Raw genomic sequence first — 21,590 nt, forward strand, 5'->3', positions numbered from 1 at the left:
TGTTTGTGATACGATCTCTGGTGCCTCTTCCCTTTCTAAATCTAGCTTGGACATCTGGCATTTCCTGCTCCATATATGGCAAGAGCCTTTGTTGTAGAATCTTGAGCATTACTTTACTTGCATGGGATATTAAGGCAATAGTTTGATAATTACTGCATTCCCCGGGATCCCCTTTTTTTGGAATTGGGATGTATATGGAACGCTTCCAGTCTGTGAGCCATTGTTTAGTTTTCCATATTTGCTGACAAATTTTTGTCAAAATTTGGACAGATTCAGTCTCAGTAGTTTGTAGCAACTCTATTGGTATGCCATCTATTCCTGGCGATTTGTTGCTCGTAAATTCAAGCCTCTAGTGGAGAACCCTCAACATGTCAGGTTCTTCCTCCAGGACAGCATTTTCTTAAGCATTCAGATTTTCTTTTAGACTTTGTATTTTCTAAAAATACCTAAGAAATGGCTTCTGTTTTATGGACAAAAGTTTTAATTAACCAATACTGACTGCTGGCTGTTGATCTGTAAAGTACTTTGTTGTACTTTGGCTGAGGTGTGAGGTGGGTGGGTAACAAAGGTAATAGCGTGTCAAATTTTGTAAGTCCTAAACATCAAGCTCTTCCCAATCTGGATTTTCACTAGAACTGTCAAAATCTGGTTTGCAGTTTCTCTGAAGCAGCATGACAAAAGATACGCAGAAACAGATACCTACAAGCCACTTCTCCAACCCCATTCCCATTCTAGAGAACCTTGATAGCTCACCTTGAAAACGGTCTGTAACTCTTCTGCAGATATAAAAGCAGTGTGAATGAAGAGGTAGCAAGACATTTCTTAGCAATTCTAACATTATTTTTTATTAAAGATTATATTTACTGAAGTGGTGACTGGAACACCACCACCATGGACAAGGAATTATCATGCCAGCATTATGCATGCCCCTAAAAATTTAAAGATTCAAGAGGTCAGAAAGAGGCTATTAACACCATGTTGTCAAGATAGAATGGTGGAGAATGATCTCCAAGCACCATGAGTTAATAAAGTTTAATATTTTGCAAATGTGTTGCATGTCCTGTAAAATACTACATAGGACAATCCCCAGTATTACTACAGAAGTAACTTCCCTGCTGCCACCATGCAGAACATTTGGAGCTCAGACACTGCTCATATTTCAAGGCTGACTTGTGGCAAGGTATCCAGTGCACTGCACACAAAACACCCTCACATTAAAAGGTACAAACACAATTGCATTTCAGTTTTGCGCTCATTCATGGATGCACACCACACACAAGGATGTACACAACACTTACATGCACACTTATGGGCACACACACACACATCCCATACAGTGTCATGCACAGTGGCAGATGAATCCATAACAGCTGGAACACAGGTGCACATATGGCAGCTGGAGTCACACATGGAGCCACCAGCGCTCAGGCTCAACACACACACTGGCAGATACACCTTCTTGCTTTCAGAGGTCAGTTCTGTCATTGCTTTTCTGCTGAGCACCACCATCTGCAGGCAACAGTTGGCCTGTGTTCCATCACAGGTTACAGGCGGGTAGCACTTTGCATTGGTGGTGAATTTAGCTGGGGAGAGGGCCTTGGTGGTAGAGACAATTCCTCTAAGAAGGAGAGTGAAGGGTTATGCAGGCCTGCTCTGGCTTTAATCTGAGGTGAGATGTCACTGTGTTCATCTTGACTGCCTGAGCAATGGTCAGCACAACACAGTGTGGCCCTAGTGATCAGCCCATCCATGGGTTGCAAGGAGTGCATCCAGTATGGCAGGAAGTCCCAACTCTGAAGCCACTGCGGCAGTCGGCCAGGGCTTCGTGACTGCATGATATTGACAAAGGCCACACAAGCCAGAAGGCTCAAGAAAGGGGCTCCCACACCCACCAGGACCCGCCATCCTGCCATGGAGAGTCCAAAAACCAGCGATGGCAACAACAGGAAGCAGATGATCAGGTAGAAGACAGCAAACCAGCGGTATTTGGCTGTCCGCTCACCTAGTGCTTTGGCCATCTGAATGGGCAGGCGGGTGCAAGGCAGGGGGTACCACAGCAAGATCCCTGAGATGTTGAAAAAGAAATGGCAAAGAGCAATCTGAGGAAGAAAAACAGAAACATAGCAACCATCTTGGAGGCAACATTGGGAAATGATGGCATACCAAGCTAAAGGGGGTAGGACATGCAAAAGAGGCTGTAGGAGATAGGGCTTGCAAAAGAAGATGGGAACCGGGGACACATGAATCTTTTTTATACCCCTCAGACCTATACTTCTTGATTTAATAACCTTACAACTTCTTGTACTAGGTAGTGTAGTGGTTAAAGTGTTGGACTGGGACCTGGGAGACAAAATCCCCACTCAACCAGGAAGCTCACTGAGTGACCCTGGGTCAGTCACAGTCTCTAGCCTAACCTACCTCACAGGGTTGTTGTGAGGATAAAATGGGAAGGGGCAGAACTGGATATGCCACCTTCAGCTCTTTGGAAGAAAAGTAGGATTCAACTGTAACAAATAAATAATAAACAACAATAAACCTGGGTCTTCCAAGTTCAATGCAGTTATGACAATCGCTGTCTGGCAGCATTAGTGTGTCTGTGTGCGTGTATCAATAATACATCTTTAGCTTAGAAGGTGTACTCTCATAAAGTAACTCCAGCTCAGCAGGGTATGGAGAGGGCATCTGCTCACCTGGAAGGCGCTGGCTAACTTGTCCCCTGGACTTGCCAAGGCAGCTAGGATAGCTGTGGTTGTAGTTCCGATGTTGGAACCAAGGGTGAGTGGATACGCACGTTCTAAGCTAATCACCTCCAGGCCTGCCCCACAGAGAAAAAGAAAGAATCATCAGGAAGTCAGTACCTTCCTTTCCCTCAACAATCACTCAAGATAACATGCAATGGGGAATGTTTAAAGACGTTAAGCTTATGCCATCCAACGAGAGACTCGTGAGACATATGACACAGTTACTCAAGACATCTTCTACCTGAGGGATTTCAGGGCTAGCTATGTTTCACCTCAACATTTACTGTTTAGCCAAAGGTTATAGCGAAAGCAGAGATCTTGGTCTTTCTAAATGCTTATATTTCATATGACCTGCTTTAGTGACTCCCAAGAATCCCGAGATCCACTTCCCTCTATGAGGATAAATGGGAGAGGTGGTCTTAATAGGCTTTATTGTCATTTTTAATTTCCACACATGCACACTCATTCTTTTTACTTTGATCTTGCACAAGGAATCAAAATAAATATTGACTTACCAATGAGCGGAGTGATTGCTGAAGTGAAGACTGAGCTGCTCTGTACAACAAAGGTCATTCCAGCACCAACTAGCATGGCGAAGTAACCCGTGGCCCAGCTGAAAGGGGATGGCAGATCTGCCCAAGAACAAGGAGGCAAGACTGACATCCACACGTTTTCTGCCATGAGAACCCAGTTGGTGCTCTTATGGTGCCCTGGAACCCGGAAAGGTTCCACGAGTATTCAAGCCCTGTGGCCTAAGATACTGCCATTGGGTATTCACTGGGGGAAGGAGGAGTCCTCCTCTCTGGCCCTGGTTTTAGGCAGCCTACCTGTGTTGATGACTTTCTGGATAGCTCTGGCCACCTGGCCTTTGAGTACAGAGTGAAGCAGCTTGACCAGCATGATAAGGCAGGTGCACAGCACAATCAGTGAGCCAGCCAGCAAGATGAGGCCCACAGCCAAGTCTGGTAGAGAGGAGTCCACAAACAGGTGATTGCCTAGGTGAAGAAGCAGGGAGTCAATGCAAGGGGCAAACAATGCATTGGCACCAATCCAGTTCCTCTTGCCCTTCCTGCCCTAAGTTGAGATTCTTCCTGGTTGCCCTCATATATAGCTGCCATTTCTCACAAGGTTCTGCTGCCTGCTGATTGCAGTTCTTACATTTCTCTTGCACAGCACTGCCTGGTTTCCCAGCACTGTCCAGGCTGCTTGGGGCATGGGAGCTGCAGTTCAGGAAACTTCCTCTAGAGCTTGAGGCAGAAATCTGTAGAAAAAGGAAGGGGGATGTCAGGGGAGTTCAGCCACTTGTTGTAGGAGCTGTGTGGACATGAGTGAGGAGGAGTCAGTCACCCATGCTGAGAGAGAAACGGCCTTATCATTGCACCATTCCTATTTGGGGTCTCTTCTTAGCCATTTTAGTTATAGAGCCTCATAAGTTGCTTCCTTTGTTCATTCTGACTTATTTCTCGCAGGCAAAACAATGTCAACAGGTAATCTGTTGGTAAACGCTCTAAATGCTATCTTCCTTGCACTAGAGAGTTTTTGATCAAGTGACAATTTTGGATATGGTTCATGGTTCCTAACAGACAACCGCTACAAGAGCAATGTATAATGCTCAGTTTAATGCCTTGTCTCCCATATCTGCCCATAACGATTCTGTATTCTTGCCCTACAGTCCCAAACAACTCCAGTCATTCTAGCCAAGCACTGTGGTGTGTGAATAGAGCCCTTGGACTGAAGCCTCCATACCTGATGACACAACAAGCCTGACCATAGCTTGTTTCCTGGCAGCTTGACGGCAGCAGGAGCAAAGGAGGAGGAGTTTCAGCTGCATGCTCCAGCACATGGCTTGTTCACATTAAACCATAGCTTATTTTAACTATAATGTCACCTGCAAACTAGGTCAATTTCATCTTTCACATTCTGACAATCCTGCTCAGTTGTCTCCAAAAAGCCTGAATGTACCCTAGGCTCTGTGCAACCTTGTCTCTCCACCCCTGCACACGAACAGAAGTTGTTCACGCTCCATTCTCCAAAATGCCAAAACAAAGACATCTCATTAATCAGTACTTAGTCCATGCAGATTCATGTTGAGCCACTGACTTAAAAGTGTCTCTTGCCAGGACCATCAACCCATTCCGACACTTAGCACCCACTGCTTCCTCCCCCCCAGCAACCCCGCTGTAGAACTCTCACCTGTTGGACTGATGCTTCACACCATATTCGGATCAGACTCTTGTTGTGCAAGCTCTCATCACCTGTGGCAATGCCTATGATCACTGACTTATCTAGCTGTGGAAACAAGAGGAGGGATCATGGAAACACTGCCAGGGATGGGAGGTAGAGAGCCCAAATACTCCTGCAACAGGAGGAGGAGGAGGAGGAGGAGGAGGAGGAGCGGACCACTGGCATACAGTGTCAGGAAATTCATATTCTCTTCAGAAATCCCAGACAAGCAGACCAGCAATTTAGATATTGGCTTGAAGCTAAGGGATTAAGCTGGATTCTAACGGATCTGACTGGAGCATCTGCCTGGGCTATTCCTACCCAGGCTGCTTCCTTTAAAATATCTTGCACCATAAGAGCATAACATGTCTCCCATTATATATGTTGTGAGGGTTGCATTTCTTCTGAAAGCAAGAAATTGTTAACATGTTCCAACATCGAGGAAGGCAGATCGCTCTGTGGAACCAAACAATCTGGAGTCAAAGATATCAAATATTCAGACAACAGCAAAAGCCTAGGAAGTCTAAGAACTGCTCTTTCACAGCTATTACAGGATCTTCTAACCTAGGCCCTTATTGGTGCCTACCATGGCCTTCTGATTGGCTCACAGTTCCTTGCAAACTTTCCTGGGTCAGCAGCCCAGTCTGTAACAATCCATTAGTGATCTCAAGCAAGTAAATCAGGACTTGCTTGTCTCTTCATTTCCCCTGAAATCACTGACTTCCAAATTCCGTTATCTGCTTTGCTTTATGGCATCCTGGACACTAACCTGTTACCAGCAGCCAAAAAATTAGCTTCAGCAGCCCCATATTTTACTAAAGGTTTATACTCAGTTGGCACCAACAGATTAACTGGGCTCCTTCTGGGAGGAAGGGTGGGATATAAATCTATTTTTATTTATTTATTTATTATTTGATTTGTATCCCTACTTCCTCCCAGTAGGAACCCAGGGCAGCAAAATCTAATAAACAAATAAATCTAATCAATTTAATAAAGAAATAATAACATAAAATTTAACAGTCCTCAGATGTAGACAATGGCTAGGCTTCTGACACTCATCAGCTAGAGAGAGGACTGAAAGGTGGTATGGAGGATAAGAACATGGCCAGGATCCCAAGCATGGGGAGGAAGCACCTACCCAGTTACTCCACGTTTTGTGACAAAGACCAAAGAGGCTCCACTTGACTTGCCAGTAACACACACCTGGATAATAAGGCCAGTGAAGGGCTCTGTGATTACTTTCAAAAGTTCTGGAGCATCCTGTCCACTGTGGAAGTTGAGGGTTGCCACAGCCACCTTGGTGATGCGGTGCAGATAGCCACTGGCCACCTCAAGAGGCAGCAAAACCAGCACTGACAGCCAGTTGAAACAGTCATGTACGGTGGCCCCTGCAAAAGCCCTGAGAGACAGTAGAGAAGCCATTGTTCGGGTGAGCTGTAGGAGTTGTAGCGTGGAATGAGAGGGCGGGGAATGAGTCCAAATATAAGCTATTCCAGCAATTAATATCACTCTATCAAATATTTCCTTCTGCGCTGCCAAATCTGTCTCCAACTTTGTCCATCTACTTTGCCTACCCTATCAGTCCAAGGTGTCACTTGCTCTCTTGTTAAGATGGACTTGTTCTTCACTACCCCAATTAGTTCCTGTGGGTGGTATTCAACCAAATTGTTGTGTCAGCGGAACAACTTCCACTTGCACAATGAGACTTCCCCCATCCCACTCTGCACAACGCCCGAAGCCATCCCCAAATCTGCTCTAGAGGATTGGAAGGAAGCCCAGAACAAGGGAGGGAGAGGGGGAGAACATTCCATTATGCAAGGAAAGATGGCATGTTTGCCTTAGCTCAACATTGAATACAACCTTATGGTTCTCAAGAGCTTCAGTCACCTGCTGAGATCGTCTTATACTTTGTGAGCGCCTCCCAGCTCCTCCTAGTCCTGGTCTTCATCTAACTCTTCTAGCTGCACCACAACTGGCTTCCTAATGTAGTCTGTAGATGCAGTTCACCCCAGTCTCCAGTTTTCAACCCCTACTGATTGCGCCCACCGCATGCCCTCCATAATGCTCACCTCTTAAATTCATTTCTGTCACCAGCCTGCATGAGTGCCACAATGGTGTTGGTGACTGAGGTGCCAATGTTGGAACCCATGATGATGGGGATGGCAGAGCGTACCTCCAGCACTAGGAAGAAAAGGGCAAAGAGTGTCTGCTGAGTACCCTGGCTCTGTGCCCAGTTTAGGGCACCAGAAACTGGATGAAGTTTCAAGTAAACGTCCTATCTTGTGTGCCCCAACCTGTGCTGTCTTCTCCTTTCCTTCCATCTCCAGCAGGCACTAAGATTTCATCAGTCTCTCATTTCCAGACAAATTTAAAGATACCTTATGATGATGGGATTGTATGCCAATGTTGCCAAGACAAGTAAATGGATACAGAGATGCCAGCTGACATGCAAGAATCAAATGGGGGAATGGGGGGAGGAGGCATCCAACCTAATTTCTCTTGTAGCCACACATGCACCCACATCTCCAGAAACATTCCCTCCCTTCTACATTCAACCTCCATTCCTCTCCACCAGCATTACTCACGCCCCGAGGAGACCATGCTGACGATGATGGAGGTGGAGGTGCTGGAGCTCTGAACCAGGACAGTAACGAGGATTCCCACTACAAGTCCTGCCACTGGGTTGGAGAGAATAGCATTGTCCTTGAAAATGTCCCCTGCTACTTTACCTGGAGGGAAGAGGAAGCAGAAGACAGAGAGTTAGGTCCGTGCATGAGTACCAGTTGCTGGAAACCGCAAGAGAAAATAGGGGTTTTGTCCTTCTCTTGTGAGAAACCTTCCAGAGGCCACATGCCAGTGGTGATGGGGCCAGAGAGAAAAGTGGGCAGAGCAACAGTCTCTTACCTTTGTACAGTAGGCTATATTCCAGTCATGCAAATGTCAGAGGCTTCTACCACTCTCTCATACACACTCACACATCTCTCCATCCTCCACCCAGGCAAGAGGCACTATCACAGGTCAAGGACACATTCTAGCCAGGGGTTGGTCTGGGTGATGTCTGGGTCCCCTTCAAGCCTGTGATTCTTTAGCTGTAAGGAAGGAACCTGCTGAACTGGTCAAACCAGGTCCTTTTTTGGGGATAATGGGTCTGACCATGTCTGTCAGGTGCCCCCTTCTACATGCCTAAAGACTTGGTCAAGAGCAGATGTGTTTCCATAGGAACAAAGGGCCAGGGATGCTCCTTGAGGAAGATAGCACTCTTCCTGCAACCTGGCTGGGGCCAGGAAGTATATTTTTAGTTAGTCTGGTGTGGAGCTGGGCGCTGGGAAGAGACAGAGAAGCTTGAGGCTTTGGGGTGCCTCCCTGGAGGCCTAATGGGGAAGCAAGATCTGTTGGAGTGTTAATGCTGGGAGCCCTGCCATATTATGCTCAGATTGTAAATATGTGTAAATAAAACCATGTATCATAGAGACACCACCACAGCCTCCAGTCACCTTCATTCCAAGGAAACCAAATCCTGGGTAAGTGCTGGAATCCCTGGAAGTCTCTCACCACTCAAAGACTGGGGTGCACACAACAGTATGATGATATCCATTTACATCTGGTAGCTTGATGTCACTGGAGGAAGCCTATGTGATTTTATTACAAGGCCAAGTAGGGGACTTCTCAAGAGACAGAGGGACCATCCTGGCAAAGACAATGTGATCAAGAACAAAGGATAAAAGGATCCACAAGTCAGGGGAAGTACAGAATTTTCCTTGTGCCACAGTGTAAATGCAGCTTGTAAAGTGGCAGGACAAACCAAGCCAAGGATGCCTGCCAAATAGACTGTTCCATTTGGAATGGTCCTTTTCTGGTTGGGCTTGTTGTAATAAATTGGTTTGTTTTGGAAAGAGACCTTGAAGATTCTGGATTCCCGCTCAGGCAAAGCACATCTGGAAGGAACGGTCCTGAATCAACAGTCACTAGCCACAGAACCAAGGAGAAAGAGGGTCTCCCTCTTCCTGATGTTAACCTTGAGCTCTTTCACAACTGCTTGGACCTAGTAGGACTCACTCCAGTTACAGAGAAAGGCAGGAAGTACAAGCAGTAAAACCAAAGGGAAGGGTATCTTTATAACGTCATTCCCATGGACTCTGCAGAGGAAGGAAGGAAAGAGACAGACAGACATCATGACCCTCACCTCCTGCTAACTGGAAGGCAGAGCTCAGCACATCAAGGGAGCACACAAACAGGTACAAAAAGCCAAACATCAGAGGCACCTTGAGAAGGGAAGTGAGGATGGATTTGATTCTTGCACATCTGCCAAGTGCTGTAAGGGAACAACAGACATTAAACACAGTTGTGCACTAGATTATTTTGGCCAGTTCAAACCTATTGCCTCCAGGCCATGCAACTGCGCCCCCCCCACCTCGTGTGCTCTTCCCCCTCTTTCCCCAATGGAATTTCCACTGAATATCTGCATGGGAGTTTCTTCAGGCTCTCCCAGAAGTCCAGAGGGCACAGTTCTTGTGACTGCAATACAAAAAAAAGAGGGAAAGGCAGAGTTAAATGCCAACACACTAAATGATCACTGGGTCAGCTTGTGCTCCAATATAGGAAGAGACCTTTCTGCAGTAAGGAGGTAGAGGAGAGGTATTCCAGTTCTAAAAACAAACCCACTTAATTTCAACTCCACTGTGGGTTGCTTAGTAACAGTAAAGAACCTGCCGATAATCTTTCTATAAATGCCTAATGTTTCGCAGCAGGGAAATGGACAGAAGATTGCTGGGAACAGCAATCCTTCAGTCACCCACGCAGCCAGCATGGGCGATGAAGCATAAAGCTAAGGAAGTGCATTTTGATACAACACGAGCACCTTAACTCTGACCTAAGGTTCATATAAGAAAAAGGGTCAGCACAGGTTTGAGCCAGTTTACACAATCCTATGCCACAGCTGCTTCTCTTAAGGAAGACTTCCCTGTGGGAAGTGTTCTCTCTCAAGATTTATCAGCTGGAAACAGATTGTGTATAGTTGTGGCTGTTACAGAGCCTTGATGTTTTAAGTCTAAGAAATGGGGTAATCATTACTGATTCATGACAAAGTTGCATCTAGAGCTTTGCACACGATACCTTTCAGGCATTCTGACTGCTGATTTGACTTTTTCCAGTAATCTTCTGTTTATTTTGGATTCGATGGTGAATATTAGGAGGTACATTAAGCCAGAATTTAGGGTGATGGTGGAAGTCCTTTTCTACTTGATTAAGGTACCAGACATGTTCATTTCTTGATGGTCACTGTAATGTTTGCTAGTTAAAGTTATTTCTTTTCCCATGTTATGCAGCCCTGTTGTACGCCTATTTATTCAAAAGTGTCTTACTAAGTTCAGTGGGACATTCTTGGAAGTAACATCAGATTGGTGCATAAGATTGTTGCCTTGAAGCAGAGGTGGGGAACCTTTGGCCCTCCAGATATTGTATGTCTACAACTCCCCACATCCCTGACCATTGGTCATGCTGGCTGGGGCTGATGGGAATTGGGAGTCCAACAAGCCACAGATTTCCACCCCTGCCTTAAAATAAGTAACAGTAACCATTAAAATGTTGATTCATTGTACACACTGAATTTCAAAGCAGGTCAAAATGACCCACTGATTTTATAATCTGAAATAAAAGTTCTTGCACATAAGCAGTTGCCCGTACGGTCATACTGGCTGAGGAAAAAAAGCTCCCCTAATTTGGCTTCAGTCATAACACATGGGGATGAGCAGAACGTGATTTTCAACATTTCCTTGTTTGTGTTTGCATCAGAGGGGTTCTCAGGTTTTCTGTCTTTGTGTTACTTTTGTCCTTGCACAAATACAGCTCAGTCTCGCCTCTCTTAATACCAGAGGACAAATCTTCCTCAAAACTAAGAAGTGTCCACATTTGTAAGCATTCACTTTAAATAGCAATTAAATGCTAAACAGCAAATGAACTACCAGGAAACTTGCAAGGGTTAGATAATTAGCATTCCATTGTAAGGGAAGCTGAAGTCTGCACTCTGGACCAATCATTGCCTGCTCATGCGGTCCTGGGATTGGTGGTAGAGGGTCCAAAAAACAAGGTTGGGTGTCCCACCTTTGGGGCATTTGTCTGTTGGTATTAGACTTCTGAGGAAGGGGTTTATTGGGAAGGGGGCTCAGGTTATTCCTCAGGGTGTATTAACGCCTTATGATCCCAGCTGATGCTGGGGGTTGCAGTAAGTTCCTGCTCTTCCTGTTCAGAGTAGGGATGGAATCTGTTGGCCAGAGCCACTTCAAAAGCATTCCATTGACCTTCTACACTTGAGCTCTTCAGTGCTGTTGAGGTATTGCTTTTCTGCAATTCACTAGAAGTGAAATTAAAATGGAGGTGCCACACAATCACTTATTACAGCTCTATATAATTCATCAGTAATAGACCCTCTGAGCATGTTATTCACAAGTATTCCCACCAATGTTAATTAAGTTTCCTGCTTGTAGAGTCAGCCCACTTTATTGCTTCCTGATAAACTTGGGTGTGGAATTAGCGACAAACACATGTCTACGGAATGGTTTCTCTTATTGCCCCAATATCAGTTTCTATTCCTGGCCACTGGTGGGGGAGGCTTTAATCACTGGTTTCTCTGTTATTTCTTTAGAGAAATAACACTATTTCACAATAAAATTAGTAGATGTGTTTCTTCATAACATCTGAATCAGTGTCTGACAGCAGTGGTAGATTGGATGAAGGCCAATAAACTGTGTTTGAATCCTGGGAAGCTGGAGGCTCTTCAAGTGGGTAGTTGCCAGCATCACACTCCCTCTGAAGAAGCAGGTATGTAGCTTTGGGGTACCCCTGGATAGAAGTTTGTCACTAGATGCGTGAGTGCCCTCTCTGGCTAGGAGTGAATTTACCAGTTTCATCTGGTTTGACAGTTACAGTCATTCCTTGACAGGTATAGCTTGACCACTGTGGCCCATGCATTAGCAACCTCAAGGCTGGATTACTGCAATGCTCTCTATGTAGGGCTGTCCTTGATCCTGGTCTGGAAGCTCCAACTGGTGCAGAATGCAGCAGCTAAATTGCTGAGGAGGCACATAGCTGCTAACATGTGACACCACTGCTAAAACATCTGCACTGACTGCCCATCTACTGCTGAGCAGGTTCCCTACAAAGCTCTGAACAACTTAGATCTAGGGCAGAGCTTGGAAGTAACTGGTTAGAGATAACGAGTTACTTGTAATTTGTTACTATTTTGCATAACGAGTGGGTAACTTTGTTACATTTTGTATGTAACAGAACGAGTGGTAATTTCATTACTTTTGAGCTGCAAATGTAACTTTTTTGCGTTACATTTGGATGTTACTGGGGGGGAAAGCAGGGGAAATCATCTGCTGCTGTGATTGGTGGAATGGTGGAGGAAAGATATGTGCCTCAAACTGGGCTTCTGCAGCAGAATGGAAGAGCTGTGGAGGTGAGTGTATGTGTTACCCTTTCCAGCCTACTCTCCCTGCCCCCCCCCCCCGCTCATCCTGCCTCCCTCAGCCTGCTCGCCCACCTCTCTGCTCTTCCTGGCACCCCCTGCTTGTCCTCGCATTTCCTCTGCTTGTCCTTGCACCCCCTCTACTTGTCCTTGCACCCTCTTTGCATCCCCTCTGCTTGTCCTTGCACCCTCTCTGCATCCCCTCCGCTTGTCCTTGCACCCTCTCTGCATCCCCTCCGCTTGTCCTTGCACCCTCTCTGCATCCCCTCCGCTTGTCCTTGCACCCTCTCTGCATCCCCTCCGCTTGTCCTTGCACCCTCTCTGCATCCCCTCCGCTTGTCCTTGCACCCTCTCTGCATCCCCTCCGCTTGTCCTTGCACCCTCTCTGCATCCCCTCCGCTTGTCCTTGCACCCTCTCTGCATCCCCTCCGCTTGTCCTTGCACCCTCTCTGCATCCCCTCCGCTTGTCCTTGCACCCTCTCTGCATCCCTTCCGCTTGTCCTTGCACCCTCTCTGCATCCCCTCCGCTTGTCCTTGCACCCCTCCAGAGAGGGTGAAAATTGGGAACTGGCAAGAGACTAGGAGGTAGGTGCAGTCTCATACTTCTGTTTGTGTGTTTTGCTTCAGTTATGTGCCTCTCATAGAGCGACTCTCACTAGGCAGCAAGAGATGACTACCCCAAGCAACTAATTTGGGGCACCATGCAGCAAATTATTAGCTATTTTAATTTTTGGTTGTTGTATATTTACTGTCAGGAAGAGGTACTTGTGAGATTTTCTGCCTCAAATGCCAACATAACTTTTCAAGCTATGGTACTATGACCTTGACTTGGGGGCAGGGCACCATTTGCTTAGCAAAATGTCTTGGGCTGCACCTGCTTGCAGTCATTTCACATACTGGACAACTAACATGGCTTTTTGGTGAAGGGCAAGAGAGAATAAGACTGTTATCTCAAAAACAGTTGTGCTTGAGGAAAAGATGGCAAACATATGTAGAACTGAACTTTTCTGCAATAATATAGACATTTGCACAGGGTATTTTTTTCTACTCGTGGAATATTAAATCTTTAAGTCCTAAATCCTTTGTCATCCCCTCCCCCTTGTGCACACCCTTTACACTGTCTTTCTCCCTATGCATGTAGGTCAAAATGACAACTGGTGTAGTTTGGGAATTAACAGAATGAGAGCTGAATTACAACTCAAAAAAGAACTTCCCTGCTGGTGTCTGCTACTGATGTGGGGGGCATTTTGTTAGGGAGAAGTGATGAGAGGGGGTAATTTGCTGCTGAAACTTTTTATCTGCAACCCCTTCCCTGGCCACTTTCCCCTAGCTGATGGAGGTCAATAAGGAAAAATATGGGGCATTGCACTGGTAAAGTGGCAGGCATGGAAAACAGCCCCTTCCATCTATCTCCTGCTTCACCTACCCAAATGCACCCCAGCAAATGCTTTGCACATTGACAGCACACATTTAATTGGTTTTCTGGTATTTGCTGCTGAAAGTGTAGTTCCATGCTGGGTGCAGCTGGGACGTTCTGAGTTCATATCTTACCACAGCCATGAACTCGCTGGATGACCTTCTGGCCACACCCACGCCAGACATTTATGCCACTTTAAACAGTCATGACTTCCCCCAAAGAATCCTGGCAAGTGTAGTTTGTGACGGGTGCTGAGTGTTATTAGGAGACTCCTATTCTCCCGACAGAGCTCCAATGTCCAGAGTGGTTTAACAGTCAGCCCCTCTTCTCAGACAATTCTGTGACTGGAGTTCTGTGGGGGGAATTGGGGACTCCTAACAACTCTCAGGACCCTTCACAAATTACACTTCCCAGGATTCTGAGATCATGACTGTTTAAAGTGGAATAAATGTCTGGTGTGGATGTAGCCTTAGCGAGTCATTTTTCTTTCCAGCCTGCCCATCAATCATATGGACATTAAAAAAATCTGGACTATTATAAAAGTTAGAATTTTATTTGAAACACCTTTCAACACTCAAAAAAGGACTGTCAGTCATTAGAGCAGTATGGCAATGGAACCAATTACCTAGGGAAGTGGTGGGCTCTCCAACATTGGAAGCATTCAAGAGGCAGCTGGACAGCCACCTGTCAGGTGTGCTTTAACTTGGATTCCTGCATTGAGTAGGGGTGTGGACTGGATGACCTTAAAGGTTCCTTCCAACTCTACTGTTCTATAATTTTCTGTTAGCTGAGACATCTCTCTCTCTCTCTCTCACTCTCACTCTCTCTCCTCACACAGCCACTGAGCATTCCATAACAGAGCATGCTCAGTACTCATTTGGGCTGTTTTGGGAGTCATTCCCTTTCTGTTTTCTCTCTCACTTTTTTGTATTCTGCAACACTTGGGGTTCCCTCTTGCCCACTAATACTCCTTATTATGTGTGGTATGGATGGTGATACCATGGCTACATAAGCAGCAACACTTCCAGCCTGAGCTTCAGAAATAGAGGGAATGACACTCTGACCAGTTTAAGTGGTTAGTATTTAAATCTGATTGGAAACTGTTCAATTTGATACAAGGTGGCTATTAAGCATGACCTAAAAGCTGCAATTCCAAGCATACTTCCTTGGAAGTAATTCCCATAACAGTAAATAGGATTTACTTCTGGGAGTATAGAATCAATCTGTAAGAGTCTCCCAGTAGACACCATACATGTAAGCACATGGCTTTCCCCCAAGAATCTTGGGGACTGTAGTTTACTCCTCACAGAGCTACAATTCCCAGCACCCGTAACAAACTACAGTTCCCAGGATTCTTTTTTGGGGTGGTGGTGGAAATGTGCTTTAAATCTGTCATGTGTATGCAACTTTGGTGAGATAATAGCTGAAGGTAATCAGCCCAAAATGATAACAAATAATCAGTAGGCATTCCCAAAAGACATTCAAACAGTGGGTAAAAAAAAGTGAGAATTACAGAGGCAAACACAGAATGCAGTTAAGCAATAAAGTAATCCAAGAGAGAGGAGACACCTTTGTCTCTGCTCTCTCCCTCCTGAGCCATGAGGGCAACTCCCAAACCTGAGTGTTGCGCCTCCAAGTTAGTTAGAACTAGGTATGCCTTTCCTATCTACTATGTATTTCTATAAATAAAATAGCTTTTCTTATTTTACTAAGTCTTAAGTCTGTGATCTCAGTGCAGGGTAAAAGTCTGCCACTTAGGTAAACGCACACATTGGCACACACACATCTCAGACTGTTGACAATCTCTGCTAATAACATGCATCACCTGAACTCACATGATCTAGAGTTACCTTAGATCTTGCAACATTTGCAAATGAGAAGCAATAGGGTTTTATATTAGTTCTGATTGTCTATTGGGCTATCATAGGGTATGTATTTTTTGCCTTTTCTATGGCAAAAAGTCCAACTTCAGTGGAATTTATGTGATGTGTTCTAATCATTTGAATTTGGCTAATGAATGCTTTATTCTTTCATCAGAACTTTAGCAGTAGTACTAAAATACTAATAAAAAAGGGAAAGAGAAAAAATACTTTACATACATCATTCAGCTGTATTGTTAATTATAGATATAAAGGATAAATGGCATTTTGTCAAAAGTATTTTTGTCTATATTTTATACCTCCTCCTTGGTTTTCCAAGTTTGGCATGGAATGCTTGTCATACAGAATTAATTTGAAATGCTGCATTATCATAATCATCATCTTCAAAATAAAAAATAAATGTACTGCCTTCAAGTTGATTCTGACTTATGGTGACCCTATGAATAGGGTTTTCATGAGAGGCAGTGACTGGCCCAAGGTCACCCAGTGAGCTTCATGGCTATGTGGGGATTCGAACCCTTCTACTACCCCCTGTGTGTGTGTGTTTAGTTTTAATATTGTTTTAGGCTACTTAGATGTGAAGCAGCCAAGGCCAGCACCTTGTAGGCATTTTTTTAAAAAAGTAACTGAAATGTAATTGTAGTGATTACTTTTGAGAAAAAGTAAAGTGATCAGTTACTTTCAGAGCAATTGTAATTGTAACTGTAATTTATTACTTTTTAAAAGTAATCTTCCAAGTTCTGGTCTAGGGTACCTTATATCCCAGCTCAATCACTTGGGGTGTCACTGGTTGGCTTCCAAGTTGGTTAGACTCATTTGACATCAACATGAAACTGAGCCTTCAGTGTTATTGGACCATTCCTGTGGAATGCTCTTCCAATAGAGATTCAGCAGGTGTCTTCTGTTTTAACTTTCAAATATTGGCTGAAAACTTTTGTTTGCCGCCAGGCTTATGCAGACAATTAAGAAAAACATTTTCCATAATAGCTGGTTATCTGTTTTAATATGGGGGTGGTTTTTATTGTATTATAATTGTTGTAAACTGCTTTGATATTTTTTATAAAATTGAGATATACAAATATTTTTATTTTAAAAATGAAAAGCATGCATCCTACCATCCGTCTCTGGAACATAAGATAATATTGGGGTAATTAAGAAAAGCTATTCAAGGGGCAAATAAAAAGCTATTTATTACTAATAGCCTTACCATGCTCATCATTAGGAATTAATAAAACATGTTGAGCCTGCTGCCAGGAAGTGTTTTGATAAAGGGCCTCCGCAGATACCATCTCATGAGGAGATTTGTTCTGCACAACATGGGAAGTGGAGCTTTATTGTTATTGCAGTGGCACCTACTCTGTGGAATTCCCTCCCCTTAAATATTAGACAGGCGCCATCTCTGTTGGCTTTTCAGTGCCTACTGAAGACCTTCCTCTTTGAACAAGCCTTTTAAGAAGAGACTTTATCCCAATCAGCATCTGTGCTGGAATTGTTCTTAAAGATGTTTTTAAAGCCCTTTTATTTATTTATTTTTAAAATATTTTTTTTGTTTTAAAGATGTTTTTTAAAATGTTTTGTTTTTAAAATGTTTTATATATGTTTTTAGTGTTTTCTCTTTTGTTTGCTGCCCTGGGCTCCTTCTGGGAGGAAGGGCAGAATAGAAATTTAATAAATAAATAAATAAATAATAAAATAAAGGGAACCCTGAAAAGCCACAATAGCGTTTTGCCTGTCCACACTAGACAGCCCAATGCTGCAACTGTATTTTTTTACTGCTACTACTACTACTATTACTACTCAAGTCTGGGGAGTAAAAACTGGAACACAATCCAGACCTTTTGAGAACATTTTATGTGAACGGCTGGAAAAAACTCAGAGGGCCTTCTCCCCAACACAAATGGTGCATGTACTACCAGTTTCCCACTAATGCAAAAAGCCAGTTTGCCAAAGCCTGGGGATCCCCAGTCACTTTTCTTGCCGCAACTTGGTATATTTGTGGGCTCCTGGACAGAGCAAGAGAAATGCAGCAGCTTACAGGATCAAAGCACGCGAGCCTTCTCCCCTCCATCCTGCACACAAACAGTCAAGCGGGGACATTCTGTTCTGCCACCACCCCTACGTTAATGCACACAACGTTTCTAGTTCCCTTTTCACAGGCTTAAACATTGAGGGTTTGGCAACAATGGACTTATCTGTGCTTGTAAGATGGGTTTATTTACACTACACATGGGCAGCAAAAAGAAAGCCTTTGAACATTTGTTACAAAGGAGTAATTAAAATCCAACTGTTTACAAAATAGCAAGGCATTGCCGTAGGGAAGGCATGCAGATGTTTATAATGTATGCTATACGTGAGTGCTCTTCTGCTGGATTTGTATAGTGGAGGAGTGCACAGCATCTAAAGCACTTCTAAGATCATAGCATGGCAGAGGCATGGGCGGAAGGAGTTGTTGCTAATGATGTCGCAGGCAGCATTCAACAGGAACTCATATTTGTGCAACAACCACAAGTGCTTTTCACATAGCAGTCTCATTAGCCAACAGACAATTTAGCCATTGCAAGGGGGAAATCCTCCCCCCATGCCCCAGTGCAAACCATTTCTGCTTGAGTCTCAGGATAACATCCTATCTCACTGCAACAATGCTAGCTTGAAGGAAGAGGTCTGGATCCCACCCAACAAATGAGTAACTGCACAATTAGAGTATATTTATTTAATAACAAAACATTGTTTGGAGAGGCCTTTTATTTATCTCTAGGAAGACATGCCTCCCTCTACCACTACCACCTCTATTTAGGGATGATCCACTTTTGATGTAGTTTAGGGGTAGCTAACATGGCGCCCTCCAGATGTTACTGGAGTACAATTTCCATTATCCCTAATCATTGGCAATGCTGGCTGGGGCAGATGGGAGTTGGAGTCAAACAACATCTGGAGGACACCATGTTGGCTACCCCTGATCTACGTGATCTCTTCTTAAGAAGGTACATGAAAATCTGTGAATTTCACAGTCCTGATTTTGCATCTTAGGTCCTTGGGTCAGTTGGTTAGCTCCACTGTTCTACACTAAGTTACCACTCAGAGGTGGGGGAAGTACCAGACTAAGAATTTCTGGGATGAGCTAGAAGTGGTTTCCTTGGTGCTAGAGCATGCTCTCTAGGTAGAACCAAGGGCTAGGATATCTTTAAAACTGCCTCTCCCTATATGAACTCACCCAAGTTTTGACACCAGAGGCTCTGTCATTAATAAAACTTTGGGGAAGTCTCAGGCCCTTATTAATGGTGGCATCATGGTTGTGGAATACACTGCCAAGGGAGCTCTGAATACTCCCTCTTGATTTCTGCTGTTTTTTTGCTGTCATCTTTGGGTTTAATGTTACTGCATTTTGTATTTGTTTTACTTATTTTTAATCTGAGTGTTATTATTATTTTGTTCTTGTAAGCCACATTAGGAAAGTGTTTTTAAAACTGGGTATAAATGTTTAAAACAAGGGTGGGGAACCCATGGGTCCTCCAGATGGTGTTGGACTCTGACTGCCAGCAGCCCCAGCCAGCAGGGCCAATGGGCAGAGATGACAAGAAGTGTCTTTAATATTCTTTTAAAAATTTTTTTTGCACATATAGGGAGTTGTAGTCCAACAGCATCTGGAGGGCCACAGGTTCCCCACCCCAATTTAAAGTAGAAAATAAACAGACTGGATAATGAAGGGAACTCTGTACAATTGCTTTATGACAGTGGGTGGCCCTGTGATTATTTCCCTTACCTGGTTTCTGCCCTTCGTCCAAACTGGTGTGGGGCTTCTGATGAGGCTTAGAAGAACAGGTGTCCAGTTCAAACTTCTCCATGCTTTTAGCCAGTCTCCCAGGAGAACCTGGGCAAAGGTACCCATGGTCTGGATGACTGACAGTGCTGACTGTGGGGAAAATGTATGGTCTTGGGTCAGGGATCCTTTGTAGAGCTATGGAGAAAGTGGTGCGGATTACTAACTTGTGTCCCAGGATACCTGTTGTGAGTACAGCAGTTGACAGAGAGAGACTTGTAGAGAGACCCAGGAGACCATCCTTGGTCCTAATGAATGAAGGAGGCTCCAATAGAGAGAAATCCCATGACAGACCAGTCTCCCTCAAAGCAGACCATCTTCAACACCATCTTAGAGAGAGAGAAAAGGAGCCCAATGCCATCCCAGGAAAACATGACATCCAAAGAAACAGACTGTCCCCTAGTGTAGCCTTCCTGAATCTGGTGGCCTCCAGATTTTGTTGGACTACAGCTCCCATAATCTCTGGCCATTGGCTATGTTGGCTGGGTCAGATGGGAGTTGAAGTCTAACAAAAACAGGGCATCAGGTTGTGGAAGGCTTCTTTAGCATCATATTTCTCCCCTCCCAAGGTAATGTTGCCTAAGTGCTTGCACTTGCTGTGGCTTCTGCCTGGAGCCCTTCTGCTTTAGCAATATACTAAAGTAGACAAAAGAAGGAGCTATTGAATAGACAGCAGGAGCATCAGGGGCACATGGGCTGCAATCTATAGAGAAAAACCTCCCCACATCCACTCTTCAGAGGGGGGGAGAATCTAGGAGAGTTAATTGTAGAGAAAACAAACAAATCCCCAGGTCTCCCAGGAGTGAGAGGGAAAACACAAAGACAGTAGAGTACAGAAGAGAAAGGACAGAATTTCAGGACTGGTTCATCAAGTGTGCTGTATGACAGATGTTCAGGTGCAGAAGTAGACAACTGTGCTAATTACCTTGGGGGCTGGGGCAGAAGGAATAAGGTGGTGCCCGCAAGACCTTTCCTCCTCCTGCAGGTCGACGGCATTGGATTGGGCTCTCTCTCCCATAAGATAGCATCATTGCCTGCCAATCTGAATAGCCATAGGTCATAAATGTGGGGCTTACACTAATCTCTTTGCTTCAAGTAAGTGCCAGCTGCTTCACTCATATACAACAAGAAGCCACATCTCTCAAATATGTTTTTTCCAGTATCACAGATTAGAGTTGCAGTCAATTGCGTAACTTTAACTTCAGGCTAGCTCCATATTGCTTTCAAGGCTACAATACTCAAATAGCAGAGGAGACTTTCCACCCGAGACTTCAGCAGTTTGAGAGAGAGGCCAGAGAGGACTTATTCTGGTTTCAAAATGTCAAATGGTTTCACCCTGGTATGGAAATAGCTTGTGAAGTCCTGCCTGGTATTGCGTTGGGCATCCTCCATCCTATGAGTATGTAATTCTGGGTTTCAGTGCATCTGAAAGAGAGCCAAGAGTCTGTCTTAGAATGGCCTGGAGTCAGTGGCTAAATCCATGCCTGCTGAAGCTGCCCATCTTGGTTGCTTGGTTATCCCAAGTCTCAGCCTTTTCCACCTAGTGCTACCCTGGGCTCTTATCCCTACTTATTCCCTTACCTGCTGCATGTGGGCCACTCAGGGCAACGTCTCAAGATCTCACACTACATCCACTCTTCCCTCATCGGCAAACTGGCTGGAGAAACTCAAGGCGTCCTTTATACACTGGATAGGAGCAAAGTCTAAAGAGTCTTGTGGTGCCCCTCACATCCATCTCATACTCCCCTCCTTCCCAGAAATTCCTTTAGTTAATTGCTAACTTCTGCATTAGCCTGTATTGTGGAGTAAGGTGACCTGTGCCATGTTTAAGAGACACTGATACAAGATGAGTCTAGGCTGTCCAGGATGCTAATCTGGTCCTGGCACCATCATGGATACATGATGGCAGCAGATCCCCTCAGTGTAGGCATGCTGGGATCTCAAAGCTGCAGCACTGGGGGACTGGAGAAGACCTGCCCTGGGAGTGAGTACCTGAGCATCTGGGTGCTTGCTTACTCGCTCTTCTGGGTTGCTGCCTCTTGAGACA

At 44.7% G+C, this 21,590-nt stretch overlaps 1 protein-coding gene across 3 annotated transcripts; it reads right to left on the bottom strand.

The window, feature by feature from the left end:
• Positions 1–915: 915 nt before the first annotated feature.
• Positions 916–20,737, bottom strand: SLC34A1 (solute carrier family 34 member 1). 3 transcript variants are annotated; one of them, XM_061621966.1, is made up of 12 exons: positions 20,469–20,737; positions 19,487–19,681; positions 9,148–9,276; positions 7,550–7,693; positions 7,034–7,145; positions 6,168–6,363; positions 4,935–5,030; positions 3,900–4,002; positions 3,569–3,736; positions 3,257–3,373; positions 2,691–2,815; positions 916–2,099 (listed from the first exon to the last, which is right to left on the bottom strand). In XM_061621966.1, exons 1-12 carry the CDS (start codon positions 20,602–20,604, stop codon positions 1,545–1,547), a joined length of 2,076 nt encoding a protein of 691 aa, XP_061477950.1. In that variant the 5' UTR covers positions 20,605–20,737; the 3' UTR covers positions 916–1,544. The 3 variants fall into 3 exon arrangements, with proteins under 3 accessions (XP_061477950.1, XP_061477952.1, XP_061477951.1); XM_061621968.1 differs by lacking the exons at positions 19,487–19,681; positions 20,469–20,737 and adding exons at positions 9,376–9,479; positions 9,627–9,683; XM_061621967.1 differs by lacking the exons at positions 19,487–19,681; positions 20,469–20,737 and adding exons at positions 9,376–9,479; positions 9,572–9,648.
• Positions 20,738–21,590: the final 853 nt, after the last annotated feature.

This window comes from Rhineura floridana, chromosome 3, assembly GCF_030035675.1.
Source record: "Rhineura floridana isolate rRhiFlo1 chromosome 3, rRhiFlo1.hap2, whole genome shotgun sequence".
Classification (NCBI taxonomy): Eukaryota; Metazoa; Chordata; class Lepidosauria; order Squamata; family Rhineuridae; genus Rhineura; species Rhineura floridana.